We start from the raw sequence: 18927 nt of genomic DNA on the forward strand, positions 1-18927 counted from the left end.
TTTTTTGTATTTTCATTTTTATTGTAAATGCATATCAGTTCCAAATATCAGGTATCAGTTCATTAACTACTAATAATCAGCCCTGAAAAACCGGTCGACCCCTGATGTGAAGGCAGCATAAGCCCGAGCAGAATGAACAGTAAAGTTTCACGCTCGCTGTGCCTGACGTTCTGCTGCTCCATCTGTGCCCAGAATATGCGTACAATGAATAACTGAATGGTAGGACGCATTTATTCCAACAGGTTCCAATTCAGAGAACAGAACAGCAATAAAATGCCACAAATTATGTTATTGTGGTGGACCGCTACAAAAAAATGAACATGAAGGAAAGCCTGCACTAAAACATTTAAAAAGGCCCTTATGAACACTTAATGTAACACTACAGTCCTAACCTGGTAGAAGAGACACTAACATCTACTGAAAGGAGCAATAACTTAAATGACTCACAAAGAGAGCTGATATTATGTTAAACAGATGACACATTTATTGCTTCACAGCAATAGTGAAACATTCACAGTACTGCTTTTTGTATGAAAAAAAACAAAACAAAAAACAAAAGCATGAGTCTCTTTGAGTTGGGCTCTCCAACTCACTTTGTTCCTTTAAGTTTGGGGTTTCGGGTGCTTCAATAGTTCAGTTTTTGTGTCCGTAAGTGTGTTTGCTGTTCATAAATGCTACTTCCCAGGTAGTGTGTATGTGTGTTCTTATCTGGAATCAGAGTGAGTGATTAAGCAGACGTCCTCTGTGAACAGGTCCTCCGGTCTGTCACACTGCGTCCACGATCGTCCATAGTCTCGCTGGGCTGGGCTCGCCATCACCAAGTTCAGCAGCAGATCTGGTGCTTCCCAAAAAAACAAACAGCCTGCACAAATAGTACAGAAATGTAAGTTAAGCAGTTCTTCTTCTAACATGAGACATCACAAATTTCTTTCTTCTTTAACTCATTTTACAACATATAACCAAAAACTGAGGATATACTTTTGGCACAATTAAATAAATTTCTATGTGTCACAAAAACATGAATAAGTTATGAATAACCATGACATAATTACCATTAGTACAGTGCTCCTGCTTTGGTTAATTCACAGACATGATCATTATGTATTGTTTTTGTTTTTTTAATTGTCATCATTTTTACTGTCTTTTCTTCTTTTGTTTTGTTATGCTTTTTTTCACTGGTTGCAGATTTGTTATTTAATCTGTTTCATCCCGTTTTTTGATTTTATTGCAGTTTGTGACTTTTGAGAGTCTTTGCTGCTTGTTTGGCCCACTGAATGTGAATCCAGGACAAAGATGTAAAAGAGCTTAATGCTCAGTCAATTTTCCCTGAATAAACATGGCTGATGATGATAAGTCAAGTTTTTTTTAGCTAACAAATTAATCAATAACCTCTTAAACCACCTCACATTATAACATTACTCTTTTTAACCTGTTTTTATATATATTATTTTACACCTAACACATGAATTATTACTTTGAACGCATTTTAGCGTGAATTTTATGACCAAAATCAGTTAAAATCAATAGTAGTTAGTAGGGTTGACAAATTGTTTGTTTGCTATTTGGCACTTTGCCAATTATCTACATATGCATTTAATTTTAATGACCACCAGCAAAATTAATTAAGTAAAAAATGCAAATAAAGTTTCAGTATGAGCTATTTTCATTCTTTCATGTTTTTTTATGTTGAAAGTTTCAGTTTTAATTAAACATTTGCTAAAAACATTTAAACAAAGCTTTGTGTTTAAGTTTGTTATATTACAAATTCTAAATATTGACATCGACAGTTATCAATATCAACTAATAATTTGTATTGGTCCTGAAAAAACTATATCGGTGGAGCCCCTGTAGTTACACTACAAACCATTAAAGTGAATTTCACTGAAATCAAGACCTGCAGTGTTAACAGAAGAGGTGAAAAGCTTTTTAAAGAGCAGAATTTCCATCTTTCATTTAGCATAACATTAGCACCGTCAGCTACACCTGTAAACAAACAACAGCATTACCAATTAGCGCTAGCAGTTAGCGCTAGCAGTTAGCGACAGCATCCCTTAAAACAGTAATAAAATGATACAGTACGTACCAAAGTACACCGAAAACATTAAAAAAAACATTTTCAAAACTCCGAAAAGCTTTTTGGATAAAAGTATTTGGATCTGAAAATAACAAACGGTCTGTTCTCTTCTCGCGAGAGCTAGCATAACAACAGATTAGCTGCGAACACGAGCGTCACTCACCGCAGTTTTCAAGCGTCAATAACTCGACAAAAGTTAACTCTTTCGGGTTCACAGCTCGTGTCCTGATGGAGGAGCGGCTTATCAACGCCGGCGCGGTTGAATAATCGAGTTGTTAAGATTAAATCGTGGCATTTACACCAGATTTACAGCAGGACTCGCTGCGTACTCCATGACACACACCGGACGTCCTCAACATGCGTTTACAGGAAGTGACGTCACGCACAGGTAGGGACTAAGTAACCTATCGTGTTTTTTTGTTAGTTATTATTACTATTATATATATATATATACACACACATACATACATACATATGTATATATATCAACAGGCTTATATTTGGAGCCGGTGTCTGTAAGGGACGGACTTTTAATTAACTCAAAAGTGTTTCACAGAAAAATGGGAAATACAAATGATTTATTTATTTAAGGCAAATTGGCTTAATTTCTTTATTTATATTATATTTTATTTTTTCAAAACCATTAGAAGAAGGTAACGGGTGACAAAAGAATAAAAATGACCCAAGAATAAGAAAATTACCTGAAAAATTTCCAAACCAAAAAAAAAAACTAAAAAGACAAAGTAAAACAAACAAAAAACAACTACTACAAAGGAAGAAATATCCTTTAAAAAAATCTAAAAAATTAGAAGAATTCTGTAAAATAATTTAAATTCATGCTAATTATTAATGTGGTTCACTGGACATTTTTCCTTAGCTTTTTAAAAAATAGTCTTGTACATCTACTAATTTCTTTTATGGATCTCTATTGGTTACTCTGCGGGTAATATCTTCTTTGCTAATGGCTTCAATAAAATTAAGTGAATTATTGAATTGTGGAGAATCTTACCAAGCTAACATTGTGTGTAGTATGTCCATATTAGCAAAGGTTTAAACATACATATTTGTACATGTGAATTAAGCAGCTAACTAACATTAACTCCAGCAGGTCACCAACCCGGTTTTATACATCTAAAGAACGTCTATAAAAATGTACTGCATCGCAAACATACCGAGCTTCTAATAGAGACAGGCTTTTATTTGTCCAAATGTGTCCCCATCTGGCTAATAAAAGAAAAGGGACTGGGCGTTTAATTGGGACTAGGCTTTTATTTGTTAGTTTTCCCTTGTTTTGGAAAAAATCAAAACAATTTTCTCAGTTTTCAGAGGAATGAACACAGTGAGATGCGGCGGTTATTCAATAAATGTTCATGGGAGCATTTTCTAGTATGCAAACTTTATTTTACTTTTTACTACTTTTTTCTTTGAACACGCGTGAAGAAAGCTGATGTTGATACAGGTGTTAAAGGCTTAAGCACTGAGAAAATTTAGTTGTTCAGTTTTGACCACAAGGAATATACATACTCTGCAAACACCCACCTGCACCACAATCACACACAGTTTCAAGGGTTTTTAGGGTATTTCTTTCAGTGCAGTGCATTACAGCCAGCACTCCAGCCTCAGGTCCATTCATGTAAGAGGACACACCTCTCACATGCACTGTGGACTCTGACGGAGCTTTTTCATATCAACGACTCCCCCGTCTCCCGCCCCACCACCTTCTTCCTGACTCCTCGCTGATTCACCGTGACAATCTGTCCTCGGCCCCCTTTTTTCCCCCCTCAATCTTTGTCTTTGATTTCCCTCCTCCATTTTTCTGTCAGACTTTAACGCAGAGAAATGTGCCCCGGTGTAATTGTGCGCTTAGGCGGCGTGTAATGGAACATGAAATTAAAGTGCTCCTACTTATACCCTGAATGTTTCTTATAAAAAGCAGGAGGTGATTTGTGTATCGGCCATTTTATCAGTGTTGAAATATCACACTCCTCGCGCTGATTATCGCAGAGATGCTGTAAGTGCTCCACGTTATGGCCGACTTGGGATATTTTCCTTCATGAACCGCTAAATGTGGGCGCGTCCTGCAATGAAATGTGCAATAAAGCGGCACTGCATTATATCTAAATTGAGGTTGCCCACACTGTCTTGGCGAGTGAAAGTCTCTCCTCTCCAAACAAGGCGTTGTTGGAGTGGTTTAAATAGAGACAGACAGGCCCCGGGGCCACCGATGTCCTTTGGGATTGTCAGGGTCATCAATGAAACACAAGGCTACACTGGTGCGCTCCTCCCTGACTGTTGCGCTGCATTTAATGGCACGTTACGTTATGGTAAATACACTAGATTGCTAAATTGACTATATGTTGCTGCACAGAGGAGAAATTAACACCGCGTGACATATTTTTTCACTCCATGTTTCCTCGAGTGCTTCCTTGGTGCACCTTCGCTTTCAGCCTTTCCAACGCACTCTGGTGCCTCTTTACCCTGACAAACCTTTAAAAAGGGTAATTATGAATTGTGAATGCTTTCCAGACTCACAGGCCCGCAGATTTGGAAAGCGTGTTTTCTTTGAAAATTTTTGCCGATTTTTTTTTTTCAAAATTTTTGGTAAGCTTTTTTTTATGTGCATTTTTCTATTCTTTAAAACTATTTCGAGATTTTCTTCTTAAAACATTTTTTTGTGATTTTTTTTCTCTTTCAACATTTTTGGTGATAAAAAAAAGATAAATTTTATCTTTTGAAATTGAATTTAAAAAAAAAAATGTTGAAAAAGATGATTATTTTATTATTTTTTCTTTTAATTTTTTGGGTGATTTTTCTTTTCAATACAAATTTTTGCAAACATTTTTTCTTTTAAAATATTTACTGATTTTAAAAGAAGACATCTCTTCCAAACCAGCAAAATGAAATTAGCCAAAATCACACTATTTACCACAGCCATTAACTGTAAAAACTTAATGTCTCGAAATTATCGTTGGATTTTCAAATTCATTGTCTTTCCATTTTCCCCAAGTCACACAGGGAGTCTAAAGGAAAAACGTCTGTAGCTTTGTGGAGGGTCTAAAAAAAAAGAACACTCCTCTGATAATAACAGTCTCTTAGGCCTATTCTTAGTTTTGAAACTGTATATTTTAATATCTGGGGCTATTTATAAAACATTTAGAGCTAAAGCCTGGCACGCCCAGGCCTATCGACGCCACCGCCCTGCATGGCAAACAACTGTGATAAAGCCTCAAATCTCGGGGCTAGAATCTTTATTTTCCTCTCAAACCCTAAACACAAAGCTCACAGGCATCACAGGCTTCGACGCAGGGCCCGCCAAATGTTAGCCCGCCTGCCGTGCCAAGACTAGACAGGCCCTTTGCAAAGCTAACACGGCCTCGCGGCGGCTTGTGCTCGTCAGCGGCCGGCTGGTCTCATTGGCTTTATTTATAGTCGGCGCCACAAGACATCTGCTGGAGACGAGACTCTGTCCTCTGTGTCCACACAGCACCGCACAGAGGGAGCTTGTCAACGTTTTTTCGAAGGCAAAGTGTTTGCGAGGACTTGGTCAGAAGGAGGGGAGAGACGGCTGCGGCCTCCTCTAATAGGACGGGTGTCCCCTCCGATTGCTTTCTCGGCAGCTCTGATTAACGAGACCGGAAGACAGAGGGAGGCTTCACAGTTTGTCGTGTCTCGTGTGTTAGCCGATGTTTACTTGATCTGAGAGCTGTTGTTTGTTTGGTGTCTTCAGTCTGGTCGTTGCTCGCCACTATTTTGGGACCCTGACACTTGGATGCAACTCGGCAGTCGTCTGATGCGGCCTCGCCTTTTCCTCCCTCCTCCTCCTCCTCCTCCGTGTCACACAGAGTTTCTCTTCCTCTCCCATCCTCTCCTCTTCACATGGAGGACGTCTGGATGTCTCGGGCTGACTGTGCTGCGGGGCCTTGACACAAAGTGTCGGGGACAGCTCTTTGCTCTTCCCACAGAGCGGGGGGTGAAGTCAGACTGCCACAGAGGGAGAGAGTGTGAAGATACTCTCTTCACATGTTCCTGAAGAGAGGCGACCTGAGAAAGCTGCTATCACAAAAAGAGACTCTTCAAGAGGAAACCAAAAATCGTGCAAAACCTGGTTCAAGTCTGCTACAAATTATGGACAATTAAAACATTTGTATTCACACTGAGCCAGAATGCCGTGCTTTGCAATTCAAAAAGTGTAGAGACAGTCTAGAATAGGCTTAAATATGGTGTGAAGATTACATTTTTTTTATCACATTACAAATGAAAGCATTACTGTGCTGTGAAATTTATATTTCAGCACGTGGTTAGGAACTGTTTAAGTTGAATGTTGAGATGTCAACAAATCACCAAATTAGAAGGTAGATTTATAAGTCATTTTTAAAGATAGTTTAAAAATGAAAATTTGTCCTAGAGCCTGCTACATCTTTGTAGTTGATTTTATCCAGTTGCTGGGCACGTTGCTGCTTCTAGCATCACACAACACCTGCAGTGCATTTCTTGAATTTGCATCAGAGTGTTGTGTCCTGTCGGCTCTGAACAAAGTCTGCCCATTCCAGTGCAACTGCTTGATCTGGGATGTTAGGGGTTAACCATGTCTCTGTGAAGAGCAGTCTCTGATCTCCTGTTGCTGAGTGAGCCTCAATCGCATCTCATCTACTTTATTCTCCTGCGAACGGCCATTAGCCAGAAGAAGGTTTGGTAGAGAAACAGCTCTCAGTCCAAGTCAGGTCAGCCTCGCCCTGATGCCGGCTCTCCTCCATTTCTTCATTCAGCGCTTTCAGTTTCGTTTCTCCACTCACGTCTGACCGGCCACTCAGTGTATGTCGTTGGTGGGGATCCTCTTGCGGTCTGCTGCATTCAGTCCAAACCCCACACAACTTTTCCCGATGCTGATAAGTACTTCTGTGTCATAGAAAAGACAGAAAAAAGAGACAAATGCCGCAAAAAAGTTGCAAGGATTTGCTCTATAAAGGCTGAAACCACAGCAGAAAGCAACAGGGGCAGCATCGTAGATGGTATGTAAGGCTGCTAAATCAAGCATGTTGTGACACGGGGAAGTATTTTTGCTAAACTGCCCCTACCATTCATGTACTTATTGCATCTTGTTTTGTCTTCTATTGTGCTCATTATTTCTGAATTTCTTTGTTTTTCTCACTTTATCTGGTTGCAGAGACTAATTAGCTGCCGAGCGATTACTGAAACATTCACACTGATGTTTCCCAAAATGTTCATAATGATTTATGTCCGCATAGATAATCAAATAATAAAGAGATAAAGTACAAAGCAGGCTGCTATTAGGCAAGAAATATCAAACAAAAACAAACTATTTTTCAGCTTAGGGGCCATATGTAGAGCAGTACATCACAAACTGGGACAAAAAAAAAAAAGTAAAAATGAAATGTTGCATCAACAAATGTTCCGGCACTAATGTCTGCATCTATCCTCGGAGCATCTGGGCCACTGAGCTCTTTCTGGGAATGAAATGGCGTTGTTGCTTCGTCTCCTTGTACTTTTTTGGGGAAAGTTTCATCTGTATAACAATATTGAAAGGCATTAGTCTTAATCTCTGAGCTTCCTTTTACTTTTTTTTTTTTTTTAAGTCTTAGAAGATACATCTGGTTCCCTATCTTGTAATTCCTGCTGGGATTGCAAAGAAAAGAGAAAACAATTTTTTACAACGGTGGAGGGATTAAGGAGGAGGGCAGGGTGGTTGTTTTAGGACATTTAGCTGCTGCTGGGAATGAGATTAATGCCTCCGAACAGAAACAACTGCTGCGATGTGTTGCACTTTTTGCAGCCAGACGAAACTTCCTGGTAATCCTTAATGGATCAGAAATTGTAAGCTCATCCTCATCGCTCAGACAAACTGTTTAAGCTTTTTTTCACAAAAAGAGTATGTGTGCAGGGTACTTTTTTTTTTTATTTCCAGAACAAAATAAACCCTTTAACATACAGCTGACTGTAGATTAGAGCTGCATATGCGCTGTCGCAGTTATCCTCTTTCTGCAGGGTTACATGGGACGCAGATTGAGTTTTTCAAAGAAGATTTAGACTTTAAAAAGGATGTAATTGTGTATTTTTCATAACCAAAAATAGCTACCGTTACTAGCACTCATTGACCTCTCCACATTTTATTACAGCTCACCTGAAACAACTTGTTTCAGCTTGGAGCCACATAATCCTGCAGCACAAATATATTTGGTATTAAGTTTCTGATGTGATGCGGGAAAACTAAAGAGTTTGGATTTTTGTTTGGGTTTGAATTTGTGGTTTCTCACTAAATTACTCAGAGATGTAGGAGAGATTTTTCACGTTTTTTTGCCCCAATTGTTAAAACTTTAAGTATTCTGCAGAAGGAAATTAAATTAAGGACTCTGTTAACTTTGCAGGACTCCTATAAACCACTCTATTGTCTTTGTTGTTGGATCTTTTTCATGTTTTTAGTATCGTTTTGTCAGTTTAGATCACGGCTCTTTAGGTCCTCTCCAGTGGCTCCCAATGGCTCTGGAAAAAAAGAACAGAAATGAATAAAATTTATTTTTTAACATTGTAATTAGTAACTCTTACATCCTTCAATTGTAAAAAAAAAAAAAAAAAAAGGAAAACCTATACCTATACACAGAATAAAAGAATGCGGCTCTCAAATTTTTTTTTCAATAATGTAAAGTTGAAATGTTTTTTTCAGCCAAAAGTGCACAGTGGAAAACATTAACGCCATTGTTTTTATTGAGGCATTTGACAGTTAAAATGGATATTTGGTTTATTGAATTGAATTTTTTTTTTTTTTTTAGCAAATTTAAGCATAATTATTTAAGGAATCATACTTGACTGACTTTATTATCATTTTTTTAAAAAAAATTCATGTTCCCCCTCCAGTACCCCTCTGGGAACCTGCATCCCCTTTTGAGAAGGAGATTTTAACATTACAGAGAATTTTAACATTTCTTCAACCAAAATTTGCGTCCTGCATCAATAGCCTGGTGCTTTTCCTCTAAAATGAGCCGAAACTCAAAAGTGGCTACTCTTGAGTTCCCAGCTAGATTTTTGTTTTTGGATTTGTTTCTTTCTGTAACGTTTACATTCTGATATATTTGAGACTTAATGTGTGAATGTGCATGTGTGTTTGAGTAAATTTAGAATGCATATATGTATACGTGTGTGTGTGTGTGTATATATGTGTTTATATGCAAGTGTGTATGTGTACATGTCTACATGGAAGAATGTGCTTATATGTGTGTATGCACATGTATGTATACGTGTATGGATGTATATATATTGACCATATTTTCCTATATTGTCTGGTATTGTATTATAAAGCACTTTGTAACTCTGGTTTTGAAAAGCACTAAAGAAAGTTTAATAATATCACGGGTAATAATTTCAAGATTTGACAGGTGTGAAGAAATAGTTAAAAATGTATCAACATGCAGACAAACAATCAAAACAAATGATGCACTGATAAACTGTCTTGACCAAAATTATAATTTTAATTCCTATCATTATTATAGTTATTTTCATTGTTATTAATATTATCATCATTCCTAGTGGTGTGGAGAAACAGCATGATAATCATGACAAATAAGTAAATTAATAAATAAAATATGAAAAAAACATCATTTTCAGAACATTTTCCAAATGTTTTTGACTTTTGAATTCACATTGACTCATTATTTCTAAAATTAAAGCGACTACCTCTCGATTAGGTCATCTTTGTGTAGTTTTAAACACTATAATGCAAGTCAAAATTATGCATATAAGTCAAAATTCATACCAGTTAGGGTCTTAGAGATACTACAACATTCAATTTTTTATCAGAATCACGGTGTATGCTGAGCATGTTAGCCTGCAGCACTGTAGTCAGCCTCAGAGAAATGTTATTATATTCTATATCACCTCATCACTACATGCCTCAGTATCAAACCACCTCTGAGCTGCACCGTTAAAACCCAAAGTGTTTTCATTCTGCAGCTATTTAGTCAAACTACACGAGAAGATTCATGAGAAAACTCTGCAGTAATTTGTAACGTCTCTTATTTATCACTCGGCTGCTGTGGGGAGAATTAATTTGGATATTACTTATGAGTGTGAGAATCTAACTTTCTGAGAGTGGGCAATAAACAGCAGCCTCTTCAGACAAATGGATCAGAGTTGTGGACGTTAATTGCCGTGTAAATCTAACTGGGGAATAAAATTAAACTGATGGATCTCTTCAAAGTAAAGAGAGAAACTTGTTCAACTTAACAGACTCTCATTCAGCGCCACTCCATCAAATGCAGACGATGTTTTTGGAATATTAACTCGCAGATTCTCATGATTTTGTTGCTGCAATAACTAAACGGTAAAAATAAATGAACTTGAGCTGCTGTTGGAAATCATCAATAATCATTTAGTGTTTCTCAGAGGTGGTTTGAGTGACAGGGATGAGGCTGCAGTTTGGTTTGCGTCCTGCAGAGGTCGCTCTGTACCTGCTGTGGATGTCTGTGCGGCGGCAGGAGGCCACCCACCGAACACGAGCTGCTTCAGATGAAACAACATTAAACTGATGAATATAATCTCCCAGTGGGGACGAGAGACTGACTGTACAGTATGTGGCCACATAGGATATAACGATAAATATTATCATCATTAGAGAAAGTAATTTAGCCCTTAAAACCTTGATTTGATTTATTTCAAAAACATTGTAAGAAGGCAATGTTCAGCTCAAAAAGAAATGACCCAGAAATTAGTAAAAAGTACAAGACAATTACCTGAAAATTAGCAGAAAAAAAAGCCAAATGGGACAGTAAAATATAAATTAAAATAAAATAAAAACAAAGCAGGGATATAACTTGGGAAAAACCTGGTTAAAAATTATAATAAATATTTTTGAAATATTATTGAAAATATATATAAAATATTTTAACATGTATAATTTTGATAATTAGATGTGTGGTTCTCTGCAGCTTTTAAAAATAATAAAATCATTTTCCAAATCTATTAATTTCTTGCAATTGATGGGACATTTCTTGCCAAGATGCCTATTGCCTTTTTTTCTCTTTATGTTAAAAAAAAAAAAATGAAAAAATATGACCAATTTGCTCAGGATTTAAATACTTTAAATACTTGTAAAATGCATCTGAATGCAGCACAAGTAAAGTGATGTCAAGCCAGATTTCAAAGGGTTAAAGCATTTGGTTCAGTTTTTCTTTTTCTTCTGATTAAGACAAAGAGTTTTAAAAATAACTTGAAACTGAAACTGAATGTGTCATGAGCAAGTGTTTTGCACGTACATTAAAAAATTGGATTTTTATTTTTAATTGCATTTTGTTTTTGTTTTTTTTCTTTGTACATTTTTAGTTAGATTGTGGAGGAGTTAAATAAAGGATGAGAATGCATAATGTGCAAAAATGTAAAGAATCACATCTTATTTTCATCAGTCGGTGCTGAAGAGTACAAGGTGTATTTTGCAGAAATTTCTCCCTTTTTTTCGGTGCTATTTTGTATTTTCTTGAAACACATTTTTTGCCTTTATTTACCGGAAGAGAGCTGACAGAAGATCAGAGGAGAAAGAAAATGAGAACGACATATAACAAATGTGGTAAATTGGGGATTTTGGTCTGCATCCTAAACCTCTCAGCCACTATTCTGTGTCTGTAATTTGACTTATTCTGCTCCTTTTTTTGCAATTAAAAGGGAATAAAATGACACCGAAACCACCCACGTAATTCCCGCCTGAGCCAGACTAAATGTCTGAATGAGCAGCTGGGTGACTTGCGTACAGTAAATCACACAGTTGTTGGTACTTGCTGTTTCACTGTGTGGCTACAACAAAAGACTCACAGCTGCAGAGCAATGAATCAGACACGAGACTGAGAGGAAAACGACGGCTGCAGTTCCCTTTAACGGCAGCAGGTGGCGCTATGGCATCTCTGTGAGGGCCCTCCATAGAGACATCAAGTCTCTGCGTGAGCTTCAGTGAGTGAGACCCCCCAAAAAACTGGCTCCTGCATCAGGCCAATAATAAATAACACAGCAACTGGGGGGTCGTTTCAGCTGCTCTGATTTATTAAAAGTTAGTGCATTAGATCAGGGCGAATAATTGAAGTTATGATTAAGGAATTGACAGGATTGGGACCTGTGGACGATGAAAAATGGATGCGGACAGACAAGCAGACAGATCCGGTTTGATAAATAATTCACAGTTGGATTAAACCAGATTGAGATACAAGCCGAGCCTTTTTGTAAGTGGGCTTTTAAAGAAAGAAAAAAAGATTTTTCTCATGGGATTGACTCCAAACCTGCCGCCAGGAAGCTCTCGAGCTGGTGGCTTGTTGCTCCGAGGATCATCATTGTCATCATATGCAATCCAGTATTAAGATGGATGCTGCCTGATCCCATCAAGATAATGGGTTTCATGTCTCCTGGCGTTAGTGGGGGGAAGGTGGATGGTGGGATGGAGAAGATCTCTGCAGCTGATTTCTTTTGTTTCCTGCCTCGTCTCTGCGGGCATGTCGGCCCTGTGAGTCCACGGCACATGCTGCCACGCGGGGGGACATTACAGCTTCATGCAAAACCTCCCAAGTTAAGGACGCGTCCTCAGGTTGGAGGCAGAGAGGGGATTTTGGTTGATGAAAGAGAGACACTTTGTACATAACAGGAGGGTTGTTTTGTCTCTATAATGGAGAGAGAGAGACGCGCAGAGAGACGGTGGGGGAGGTTCAGCCTCAACCTGTCACCGCAGGAGAGGTCACGTTGGATCTGTTTCAGGCTGCGTTCACACCAAACACATCCATGATCATTTTTAAATCCGTAGCTGTAAACTGGCACGAAAAAATAAACTGATAATGATGCGAAAAAGTCCACTTTTTGCACCCATACGTCTTTTGTTTGTTTCTACAACTGTAACTCAAAACAGCTAAAAATGAAAATATAAAATTACTCCATTACAAGTTCACATGAAACGATCAGCCCTGAACTCACGGACGCTCAACTTTGCTTTGTTTGAGGGCCATTTTTTCAACATGAGAGGAGGCCAGGGGCCAGTCGCAGCTGCCCAACACGTTTCTGGGATTTTAGGAGGTTTATAGAATTGCGGGTTTCTGATATTTGAATTTTTTTTTCAAGTTTTTAGGACATCTCTAGGATTTTAGCCCATAGGATTTATGGACGTTTCTTGGGTTTTAGCACATTTTTTCAGGTTTTCAGGACATTTCTAAGTTTTTAGGACATGTTTAGGATTTTGGCATGTTTTCCAGGATTTTAGGACACTTGTAGAATTTTAGGACGTTTTTCGGATTTTGGACGTTTCCGGGATTTTCGAAAGTTTCTAGGATTTAAGGACATTTCTAGGATTTCAGCTCATTTTTAGGATTTCAGCCAATTTCTAGGATTTCAGCTCATTTTTAGGATTTCAGCCAATTTCTAGGATGTTAGGACATTTTTAGGATTTAGCATGTTTTCTAGGATTTTAAGGACATTTTTAGGATTTAAGGTCATTACTGGTTTAGCTAGGACCTCTGTGGTGGGTGCGAGGATCCTCCACTGTCACTTTTTTTGATCAACAAGCTCTATTTTGATGCTGTTTTATGCTCTCTGGCACCTTATGTTTACTAAAAGTAAAAACACAATTGTCAGTCGAATCACTGTTTTTATTTTGAAGAAAACTGTTGGATGATTTGATCACAAATAAAAGGATCTTAAAAATGATTCTAAAAGTAACAGTCGATTAAATGTACTTAAGTTTGGTTCTGACTTCACAAACAAATATTTTTCTTTTCCCTTTGAGCATTTAAACATCCGTACACCATTTACATACAGTAAATGCCGAGTGACCGAGTTGTGTTGTTACCATAATGACTCTCTGTGGTGCAGGTCAGAGATTAAACATGTGCTTCATACAGTTTTTGTAGTTTAAAAAGACTGAAAGACTGGTGATTTTTTTTTTCAAATCCAGTACTCACTGTGCGTAAAAGTACAAACACAACAGTATATGTATATATATATATATGTACATGGTACAAATGCCCTGTAATCAAACTGTACTTAAATAACGAGTACGAGGAATACATTTAACTTGAAATAGTCATTTAGTATTCTAGTTTCAAAAAATTGGGGGACTAAAGAAAGACGGAAAGGTCAAACTCAAAGAAGCAAAGGCTGAAATATCGTAAGTTTCTCATACAGAAGAGCTTCTTCCGTTGCACCTTCCCTGCCCGATAAACGCTTGCGTCTTTCAAACTGCACACGTCCAGTTTCCAACAAAGGCTCTCTGTTATAAACGAGTCCATGTCTGAGCAGAGTCACCCTGACGAAACCTTATTTTCCTGCAACAAGTGAAAAATTCTCATCACAAGATCACTCACTTATTTTATCCGAAGCTTTCAGCCGTTTTTGGTAAATAAATGCTGCGTTCTGATTTTTACTCTCATATGTTATGTTTGTGTCTGTAGTACATAATTATTACTCGACTCATTACAACTACAAAGTAACACCAGCAGCTCTCTTCGGGCTGACGTCCGTCTCTGGCGAGCTCGGTGAATGAAGTTTCATTTAATCTCCATGGTAACATGAAGTCATAAGATCTGTTGCTTTTCAAATTGCGTAAAATGTCTCTTGACTTTGAATTTTGTGCTACAGATTGCAGAGGATATATGAGGAATGTCAAAGGGTCAACCAAAAAATGTTGTAAGAAGAAGAACTTCTGCGATAGTGAAACTGACTCTGTTAAATGAACTTAAAGTAAATGATGTAAAAGTACACATGCACAAAGGCTTAAATAACTGTAATAAATCAAAGTAATTTAAATAATTAGAATAAAAAGCATGAAAAATGACTTACACAATGAAAGAAATTGCCAAGAAGTTGCCAATTAATCTTCTAATTAATCGACTGTTTCAGCTGCAATTGTATATTATATTTGTAAAATCTTAATTTGTAAAGTACTTATCTTATAGTAGTCGTGCAATAAAAAGTATATTTACCTCTAAACTGTAGTTCAGTAGAAGTAGATGTAGCATGAGATTAAAATACTCAAGAAACATAAAAGTGACCTCAAATATGTACTTAAGTGCAACACTTGAGTAAATGTACTTAGTTACATTGCAGCTCTGATTATCAGAGGCACACGCAGTAACTGATATTAACGTAAGTAACTAAAACTTCACCTGAATTTAAAAAATGTCTCAAATATAAAACTTATCTTTCATTGTTTTGGCTGTGAAAGTGAGATTTGTTTTCTCTTATTTTGGTAAGAGTGCTCTCGACTACGGGTACATTTTTCTAAGAGAAGAGCAAAAATAAGAAAACCCCAAAGTCAGTCCCCAAAAATCAAACGAAATAAGAACAAATCGTGAATATGTGCAACAATAATAGACAATTCGTTATCATTTCTTGCACGAGGGCCAATCATTTCTAGAAAATTCTTGTAACCGGTTGATTTTCGTGTCAGTGAAACCTCGCTGGACTCCTGTTGTCCGGCGCCCCCCCTCCTCACTCTGACTCCCTGCCCGTCCAAACCCTGCAGTGTGATTCACCTAAAACTGGAGGCGGTGTGGGGTGGGTGGAGTGGCGGCGGGGTGAGTGGGCAGGGCACGGAGGCGAGTGGATGTCTCAAGGTCAAATGCAGAGCGGCGAATTGGGGTGGAAGCAAACTAATGAGTTTTTCCGTTCTCTCCCTGCCCCGGACCGCTGGCATCACCTCGCTGTCCTGTCAATCCACCTCACCCCCCCAACCCTCACCCCTCCACCAACCCGTCTTCCTCTTCTCCCCCTCCCGTCTTTCTCTCTTCCCACCTTCACCGCAGAGAACGAGAGAGAAAAAAAAACAGGGAAAAAACTGTTTATTTCTGAACAGGCCTCTTAATCTATTTGGACTGGGCGTAATAGGACATTTGCATGGCGAGCACAGCGAGGTGTCAGCGATAACCACGGGGTTGTGACATCCCCTCCGAAATATGCTGAGCTTTCGCTAACCTCTCATCAAACACGCTGATCTTTATGGACTGTATCATATTGTGCCGTAATGTGCTTTATTGTCCACAGAATAAGCTTTTCTTTAAGGTAATTGGAAAGCGGGAAATGGCCGCTATCGGCGGACTTTTTAAATACATTATTCCTGAAATGTGGCTTGTGTAATGACCCTGTCGGTGTAAAACGTGAGATTTATCTTGGCAGCAGAAATTGATCCATTTCACCTTTGTCTAATGGAAATTTTTATCAAGGATTATCTGTTTATGTAAATGAGCGTGGCCCCTGGAACGGAGGGGATAAAAAAGTCTGGAGGGGGGGAGCAGTTAATCTAGGGCCTCTTTACGTGTCAGTCTGGACATAATGCATACAGGATTCATCTCTGTGGGGGTGGTGTGTGTGTGTCTGTGTGTGTGTGTGTGTGTGTGTGTGTGTGTGTGTGTGTGTGTACCTCTATATCTCTGTGAGAACCAGGATGACTTGAGGACCTTCACAGTGAAGACATTTTTGCATAAAGAGGGTGTTTTCATTGGTCCCCAGTTCTTCACACGGCTGTTTTTAGGGCCAAAACATGAGTTTAGGAATATTGTGTAAATTAAATAAACCATAAAACTTCAAAATAAACACCTTGTCTCTTTAATTAACCAGGTGTGGCGACACATTTCGACAAATGAAGGCCTGTCTCTATTAGAAGCTCGGTCTGGTTGCCATGTAGTTCATTTTTATAGAAGTTTTTTGGATGTATAAAAACAGGTTGTAGGCGACCTGCTGGAGTTAACGTTAGTGAGCTGCTTAGATCACACATACAATATACATATATGTTTAAAATTTTGTCAATATGGACATATTAAAGACGATGTCAGCTAGGTAAGACTCCACAGTTCACTCATTCAGTTAATTTTTCTGAAACATTGAGCACTATAGAGGACAATATCATCAGCATAGCAATACAAGAACGATACCAAAAAGAGAATAGTAGAAAATATCTATATTTTAAAAGTGAAGGCAAAATGTCAGCTCCAGCTGTTCTACTTTTCCATGTATTGATGTCATAAACGACACATTAATCGGAATATGCATGTAAACATGAGTATTAGAGGAATATTCATTTAATTAGCCAAAACTCGAAACTCGAACCTTAAACAATATTTATATTTACTATTTTTTAACTTTTTCTATTCATTAATGATTATCATTTTAATTTTAGAATTCTGTTGCAGATGGAAAATTTAAAAAAAAAATCTATTTTAAATCATTGTTATTATTTAAATTTTTTTGTGCTTATTTTTAGACAATTTTCTTGTTACATTTTTTTTTACTAATTTCTTCCATGTCTTGTTAAAATATCCACTGCCACAATGTCAAAGAGTAAAAATGGCTTTGAATGTTTGCACGGTTGTTAAAGATGCATTTCATGTATAGCAATATGAGGTCATGTCACTCAAACATTAGCGTCATGTCTGAATGTCCACAACAAAGCGTGCGTTCAGCTCGGGTTAGTGTTATTTCTGGCCCCATAATGTCTATTCATCACAGAGGCTCTTAGCATATTTCCATATCATAAAACTTTTCGCAGACAGCTCCGTTATGTGCTGCATTATATGGTTTGGACGTGTCAGCTGCAGAATAGATGGCACATTTTGGATCGCCGACCGCGCAGCATGAAAAATGAATGAATAGCGTGGAAGCCGTGTGTAGTGGCGGTGGGCTACAGTCACTTAGAAGCGGCTGTAAAGATTGACAAGGCCCCCCTCGCTTGTGTTTTCATTGCAGTCGACGCTTTTGATGTTTTATGGGAGAGGCCTCGCCTTGTTGCCGGAGTCTTTGGCGTGACAGCAGTGCGACGGTCTTGAAATACAGCTGGTGGAGGGGATTCTCCACGGAGGGCAGCAAATGGTGCTTCACCGGGAGCCGGCGGCCCCCCGGTGGCCCCGCGCTGTCATCTGCCGTCCTGACAGGCAGACAGAGAGGGAGATAGAGAGGGGAGAGTCAGCCGGGCTAAGTGACAGACACGCCAATGTGACCCAATCCACCAGAGGGAAGGCTTCATCACTGTCTTAAACGCCCTGATGTTCTCAGAGGCCAGAGACTGAGAGGAGCGGGTCTGAGCCGGGGCTAACCTCGGCCCGCGGCCCCCGCCTGCTGATCAAACGGAGGCCGTGATGCATCACAGCGGCCAGAGTTCAGCTGCGGCCGGCTGAGGGCAGGGAGCAGACAAACAGAGAGGCACTGTGATACAGAGGATGATGTATGGCATCGAGCATAATGCTGCTGAACACACACCGCACTCACAGGTCTCCTGAAACATTCACTGTCACACACTGAAGGACTCTACGCTTCAGCTGCTACATTCAGCCATTTTACAACCTTCATTTCTACGGTTTATCCATTCACCACATTGTATGAAAATAACTATTGGAAAGAAAAAGCAAAGGTAAAAACAGATGAAATGCCTGCACAACTATCTGATGCAGTAAAAAAAAATCCTTGTGCATCCAGCCACATGGCAGCTGAACCTGTTATAAGATCCGGATACCTGACCCCAAGATGGTGCAAAGTCTGTCTAATGAGAATACTTCACCTGCAGCTAAAAAAAACAAACTTCTAACTTCTTGGTTTTGTGTGGCATTCGTGTGATGTCGGAAAGTCGTAGTTTCTGTGTTGACAAGTCGTTCCTCAGATTTCCACCCAGGTCAGCAGCTTTATGCGTGACTTCACTGCACCCTGACTCCTTCAGGTGAGCACCTGAGAGGTAAAAATACACCTGTGTCAGTATCTCTTAGCGTCTCCAGCTCAGACGCATCATGGTGATCCACCGCTGGGACGTCTGTGAGATGTTCTGCCTCCGTAATTTCAGGAAAGTGCTTTTCCAGCCAGTTCAGTCAGTGTTTCTGTCCCTGAGAGACACAAGTGGA

At 38.8% G+C, this 18927-nt stretch overlaps 1 protein-coding gene and 1 long non-coding RNA gene across 5 annotated transcripts in view; both read right to left on the bottom strand.

The window, feature by feature from the left end:
- Positions 1 to 461: 461 nt before the first annotated feature.
- Positions 462 to 2473, bottom strand: LOC121945043 (uncharacterized). The gene is made up of 2 exons (XR_006105936.2): positions 2238 to 2473; positions 462 to 862 (listed from the first exon to the last, which is right to left on the bottom strand). It is a non-coding gene; the product is annotated as an uncharacterized LOC121945043 (long non-coding RNA).
- A 3418-nt stretch (positions 2474 to 5891) lies between these two features.
- The window catches only part of LOC121943961 (uncharacterized), a 172294-nt gene continuing 159258 nt past the window's right edge, over positions 5892 to 18927 (bottom strand). For 2 of the 4 annotated variants that reach the window (XM_088076334.1, XM_088076333.1), the window contains exons 8-9: positions 16464 to 16564; positions 5892 to 6970 (exon numbers count right to left, since the gene is read on the bottom strand). In XM_088076334.1, the coding sequence (XP_087932460.1) occupies positions 6882 to 6970; positions 16464 to 16564 (190 nt within the window). In that variant the 3' untranslated portion in view covers positions 5892 to 6881. Of the gene's footprint in view, positions 8573 to 16463; positions 16565 to 17346; positions 17964 to 18927 lie in introns of those variants that run through there. The other 2 variants (XR_015776359.1, XM_088076335.1) reach the window with 2 other exon arrangements.

Source organism: Plectropomus leopardus, chromosome 4 (genome assembly GCF_026936395.1).
Source record: "Plectropomus leopardus strain MGB_pleo_1.0 chromosome 4, ASM2693639v1, whole genome shotgun sequence".
Taxonomy (NCBI): domain Eukaryota; kingdom Metazoa; phylum Chordata; class Actinopteri; order Perciformes; family Serranidae; genus Plectropomus; species Plectropomus leopardus.